The sequence below is a fragment of the Rhamphochromis longiceps genome, linkage group LG6 (assembly GCF_057381845.1).
Source record: "Rhamphochromis longiceps isolate RC_006_pf linkage group LG6, R_longiceps_female_GT1.1, whole genome shotgun sequence".
In the NCBI taxonomy this organism is placed as follows: Eukaryota; Metazoa; Chordata; class Actinopteri; order Cichliformes; family Cichlidae; genus Rhamphochromis; species Rhamphochromis longiceps.
Window position 1 is genome coordinate 37,434,486 of NC_140562.1, and position 6,283 is coordinate 37,440,768.

At 37.3% G+C, this 6,283-nt stretch overlaps 1 protein-coding gene across 1 annotated transcript; it reads left to right on the forward strand.

Moving 5' to 3' along the window:
- Positions 1–161: 161 nt before the first annotated feature.
- poll (polymerase (DNA directed), lambda) lies at positions 162–6,102 on the forward strand. Its single transcript, XM_085410559.1, has 9 exons — positions 162–222; positions 1,369–1,512; positions 1,707–2,004; positions 2,198–2,306; positions 2,462–2,800; positions 2,960–3,133; positions 4,177–4,305; positions 4,960–5,128; positions 5,231–6,102. The coding sequence occupies exons 2-9, from the start codon at positions 1,398–1,400 to the stop codon at positions 5,590–5,592; spliced, it is 1,695 nt and encodes a 564-aa protein (XP_085266685.1). The 5' UTR covers positions 162–222; positions 1,369–1,397; the 3' UTR covers positions 5,593–6,102.
- Positions 6,103–6,283: the final 181 nt, after the last annotated feature.

Sequence of the window (6,283 nt, forward strand, 5' to 3'; positions counted from 1 at the left end):
TACATTAAGCAAATTACAAAAGTATTTATATAATAGGTAAAAAATTATCAATGAATTTACTGGAATCAATTATTTTTTTCAATCAAAACATAATATGTCACTTCAGGGATTATGATACATTTTAACAAAATTTAAATACTCGATGAACCGGAAGTAAAACGTTTAAATTGAACGTTGTCCGTCTTTTGACGTTCCTGTATGTATGGTTCCATGCGATCAGGGGTAAGATCCAAAACATTAGAGTTTCAAGCGTTTAAAACAACTTTAAACATGCACTTATGCAGGGAAACTTTAGATTTTTTTTTAAATTTAGTTTATATACATTGAGATAATACTACAATTGTAATAATCTAAATACTGATTTCTTGGCTATTGCTAACGTCAGCTTCAGCTAAAGATAGTGTACGGTTTGCAGACTATCTGTCAAGAGTATCCATTGTACAGAGAGTAGTTTTAAAGCAGTAACTGTAAGAAAAATTTATTTTCGTAGTAGGGGTTAAGAAAATTGACACACCAGTCAAATAGCAGTAGTGTAACGCGACAAAGTAATGGGGGACAGATGTCTTCTCACTGGAGTATTATATGCTACTTTGCATTTCAGAGTGAAGCATTGTACTGTACAAAATCTATGTGAGATTATAATGCTATTAAACTGCTACATAGCTGAAAGTTCATCCTACCAAACCCTTGAGCTTAACCCTTTAAATGTGTCTCACACACCAATGCATCATTAAGATCTCTTTAACAAAAAGTTCTGACCAGAATAAGATTTAAAACTTCTGCATCCTGTTATATGAAGCAATATTTGTTTTCTTTCAGACACATGAAATCTGAATAGATTTCCCTAACATTTTTGTGTAGTTATGTGCAGTATACACTCTGCCTGACTCTAAAGGGTTGTTGTTTGTGGGATTCCAAACAAGTGTGCTGTCAACAAGGAAGTTGCAGAGTGCCCTCTGGAGAACAAGCGACACACTATCATCACTCATGAGTGAAGGGTGCTTTTAAAGTGTCTTCTTCTGAAATGATCATTTATTGGCTTTTATAAATGCCAGTACTGATAACTCAGACAGCAGGCTCTGTGAAACTAATTGCTCTAAAATTGCTGTTAAATTCAAAATATTAGAAAATTACTTAAATGTCTCTCATAATTGCAACATTTTTAGATGGGTTATACATTCCACTAAAGGACATGTTAAGGGAACAATAAATTACTTGACATTTCCACACACTAAATTAAGTCCATTTTCTCATGTCAGCAAACTGGACTGAATCACTGTTAAAATTATTTTACTTTACTTTTTTTCCAAATATGTGTTTGTTTCCCAGCTTTAGACTGCAGTGTTATAATTCTCTCTTACGTCACAGGCCACTTGCTCCTCCTATCACCAGAAAAGATGGAGCCTCGTCATGGTATCATGAAAGCTTTTTCTAAAGTCAAAAGGGCAAAAGTGCTACAGGGGAAGGATGCACCCCCACTGAAGAAGACAGCAGATGACTGTGATGTCACAGGTGGTTACAGTGTTTGCACGCATGCGTCCACATTACAGAAAGAGTGATTTTTTTTTATTTATTTATTTTTTTTAAATGGAGCACAACATAGAAAAAATATAAATAAGGCTGCATTACATTAAGAGAGAAATGAATACTGTGCCAGAATGCAAAATATTTGTTTACTGGGATTGTTTTAACATTTTCTGCCTCAGGAAACACTTTTAATGGAGTGACGGTGTACCTTCTGCCTGCTGGAATAGGAAATGCCAGATGCCAGATTTTCCAAAGACAAATTCAGCAGAATGGGGGACGAACAGAGAGTTCACTGTGTCCCGGTGTCACTCATGTTGTTGTGGACGACAATGTGGACAGCGAAAGGGCTCTGCGCCTGCTGAAAGTAAATTGTATGCCCTCTGGAGTCCAACTGGTAAAATGTACCTGGCTGAGCTTGTGCATTAGTGAGAAACAGCTGCTAGATATAGCCAGCTACAGCCTTCTTTCACCCAAGAGGTTTGTGATCTAAAAATGCTTTCTTTGAAAGTTAAAGGTAAAATTGTACTCCTGCTGCATGAATATCCCAAGATATTCTCACAAACATTAGAAAATGTGTATCAGCTTATTTGTACTTTACATTTACCTCGTTGACAGTAATATATGTTTTAAGCTTTGTATTGTAATGACATTTTATGTTCTATCCACTTAGTGACTCTGAAACAAAGCACGAAGAAATTAAAAAAGAGTCACTCAATATCAAACCTGATGCAGAAACTCTGATCGAGCCAGTGACTGATCAAGAGGAGAACACAGAAATGGTAAACTTCCAGATCATGTTGAAAACATTGTTTTGCAGCTTCTTGGTGCATTTCAGTCTTTCAGTTAGTAATCATTTGGAGCAGTCAGGGGAAAAAGTTTAGACCCCAAACGCAAGAAACAGAAACAGTTATTTTACATTACATCCTGCCCTCAGACAGTCCCAGACAGCAAAGAGGAAGTGCGGGGAGAAGAAGACGGCGTCTCTCAGAGTGATCTGGAAGCTCTCATCACTGGCCAGCACCCCAAAGAGGAGACTCCTGGCCCCAGCCTCTCCCTTGGTCCAGATACTGCTGCTCAGAAGCCAGTATCGGGGAAGTGGGTCTGTGCCCAGTCCTCTCAGTCCAAAAGTAATAACTTCAACAAGCACATCACAGACAAACTTGAATTGCTGGCCAAGGCCTACACGCATCAGGGGGACAAGTGGAGGGCGCTGGGCTACTCCAAGGCTGTCAACGCACTGAAAAGCTACCATAAACCCGTTACATCATATCAGGTAGCCTTACCCAGATACTTTAAATGCAATGTTTAGATTGCTGATTACCTGCATATGTCATTGTGTACTGTAAGTTTTATCTTCTGTGATAATACAAGGACTGTCTAGCTTTTTTTTTTTTTTTTTTTTTTAAATTACATTTTTTCCCATTGGTCTCAGGAAGCTTGTCAGATCCCAGGAATAGGAAAACGCATGGCTGACAAAATTGAAGAGATTATGGAGAGCGGTCATTTGCGGAAGCTTGATCACATCGGTGAGGCTGTGCCAGTGCTGGAGCTTTTCATGAACATCTGGGGTGCTGGAACTAAAACTGCACAACTGTGGTACCAACAGGTGAAAACTCACATATTAGTATAGGAGATTGAAGTACAAAGATTGTACCCCGCACAAAAAGTTGTTAGTGAATTATGTTGTCTGTGTCTTTTCTGTCTTACAATATGTTTTACAACACAGTGATATGATATTGACTTCTATTTCATGAAATATAAGGTAACAGAAAGGCGTTTAAGATTGAAATTTTGGGCTATAGCCTGAAAAATGAAACAACCTGACTGATATGGTGGTAAAATTTCTGCCGCACTGGTATTGCTGCACATATTGACTGATTGCAGTGCAGAACTACAGAAGATTTAAGATAATGTAAAAACAGTGTTGCCATTAGACAGTTTGTCTACAAAGAGCTTTGGAATTTATTTTTCAACAACACAGTCATTGCATTTTCTCATAAATCTGTTAATAAAATAACAAATTCTGGTGAAAATGTGAGCTACAATATGTATTGTTATACCATTATTGGGTTTTCTAAACTGTAAAATTACTCACTTATGAGATGTCAGTTTTACTACGCCAAAGTTCTTTTAAAAATTCTCCCTGGCTATACTCTGTATAATTAGCAGCTTCAGTCAAATGAAATCCGTATCATTTTACTCCTCCATACGATATTTATTAAAGGTACAGCTGTGACTAGGAATTCAAGTGGGTTCATCCTAAACTCTGATGTAACAGTACAGTGGGTTGAAATTAGTTACTAAGAAATGCTGTAGTTTACTAAACTACAGCATTTTGATCTGACTGAGGGGGAAAAAACAGTTGTATCCAGGTGAGACCATGTGATTGTTTATCTGCTTCCATGACTTCAGCTGGAAGGTGTGCCAGGCTTCAAAATAATATCAGATTTAATGACTCATGAATCAATTTTACCGGAACAAGGTTCCAGGAAACACTGAATCTCAAGCCACTTTCATTCTTGGCTGTGAATGTCTTTAATTTTATTCTAGTTTATTCTAATTTTATTAATAATTAGAATTTTAAAAAATCAGTAAGCAAATGCCAACATAACAGTTTTTTTTTCTTAAAAATGTCATTTTGCCTTTCAGGGATTTCGTACTTTGGAGGATATCCATACAAAAGCCCACCTGACAAACACTCAGAAAATAGGACTCAAGCACTACAATGACTTTCTAGACCGAATGCCCAGAGAAGAAGCAGGAGCCATAGAAAAAGTGGTAATGCATCTTCATCTGTCACATTAAGAGCATGTATAATTTAGTGATGATGACTGAAATATCTTTATTTCTTTCACCACTCTAATATGTTTAGTCAAGTTTAAACAGAGTTGAGATATCTGAATAAGATTTGCTTCTTTAACCATCAGAAATGTAGAAAGAGGGTCTGAAGAAGGAAAAAGCTTGTGTCAGCTTTCCTTGACTGCTTGATGATGGAAAAACCAGACTGCCTTTTCACGAAGTAGAGCATCCCAAAGGGGAAAAGTAAATCCTTAAACTTGCTGCATCTTAAGTTAGCCAGATACCTGTTCGCTCCAGAGCATTAAGTACAACGCTAGTTGTTTTCATATTGTATTACTTAGATTTTCTTTTTCCTACAAAGCTGCCAGATAGAGCGTGCATATTAGATAGATGGCTAAAGCATGTGTGCTCCCTTGAGCTTGTCAAAATTATATGCGATGCCTTAGCAAGGCTACCTCCCAGTATTTGGCTGGGAACAGGTAAAAACTTTCTTTTTTTGCCAGTAAACATACAAAAACAAGCAAATGTGAAAAAAACAACACACAAAAATATCAGCATGCCAATAAGAAGTGGAATGTTTTTGCAGGTAACAGCGTTTGTGCTTTATTAATGGTCTTTTCCATGCATGTGCAGGTGAGGGATGCTGCACAAGCCATCGACCCTGGCCTAGTGGCAATAGCATGTGGCTCCTATCGTCGGGGAAAAGCCACATGTGGAGATGTTGATGTACTTATATCTCACCCTGATGGCAGGTCCCACAGGGGCATTTTTACTAAAGTCTTACAGACACTCCGTGACAGTGGTAAGCATCATTTTTGTTGATGGGAAAAACTTAAGCATGTATTTTATTTTATTTTATTTTTTTTAATAAAAATCTCTTTATTTCTGACCTGTTTACTTTAAGGGTTTTTAACTGATGACCTGGTGAGCCACGAGGAGAACGGTGAGCAGAAGAAATACATGGGTGTGTGCCGTTTGCTGGGGCATGACCAACGCCATCGCAGGCTGGATATCATCATAGTGCCCTACAATGAGTTTGCTTGTGCTCTGATGTATTTCACTGGTTCGGCACACTTTAACCGTTCAATGAGAGCCTTGGCAAAGACAAAAAGAATGAGCCTATCAGAGCACTCCCTGAACAAAGATGTGGTACGTCAAGGAAGTGTGAAGGTGCATGGTGGCACTCCACTTCCCACACTGACAGAGAAGGATGTTTTTAGCCTTTTGGGCATACCCTACAGAGATCCCCATGAAAGGGACTGGTGATGATTTGACGATTAGCTTATGGTTTTATAGAAAAATAATTATGATGATAAGGAATAATGATTATTGGACTCAAACAATTTTAAGTATATTTTACAGGTCCTTAGATTATACAAGAGCCCTATTTGACTTGAATGCTAATTCATATTTTGCAAATTAAAGAATGGTGGTAGTCCAACCTTATAAAAAGCTAAAGCTTGTTTGTTGCCTGTGTTTAGTTCCAAAATGTCTGTGGCTACTGCACAAAATTGAATATTCTTGTTTGAACCAGGAATGTTTTTGGTGTGAGGTAGCAGTGGTAACTTAAAAGTGTGAAATTTAAACAACAACGGTGATCTAATACTGGCAGAAGAGGTTTTAGAGGCTTGTAAATTCAGAAAAGAAATGTGGGATAAGTGTCACTAAGTGAGTGAAGTGACCTTCAGTTCATGTCAGGAGGATGTTGAATGTTTTAAGTATTTTTTTTTTTTAAATATTACAGATGATAACAGAATGTAATAAAAGATTACATGACTTGTTTGTCTGTCTTTCTTTCTTTAACATATATATTTATTTATTTTAGAACTAAGAAGTCCTGGTTAGAGTATTCACTAGTTAAGTGTTGTAGAGTTTTTGAACTTTGTTACAACGTAGAACCTCTCTCCCATCACTTTTATCACTTCAAAAAGGCCAAATAAAGGAAACGACTAACAAA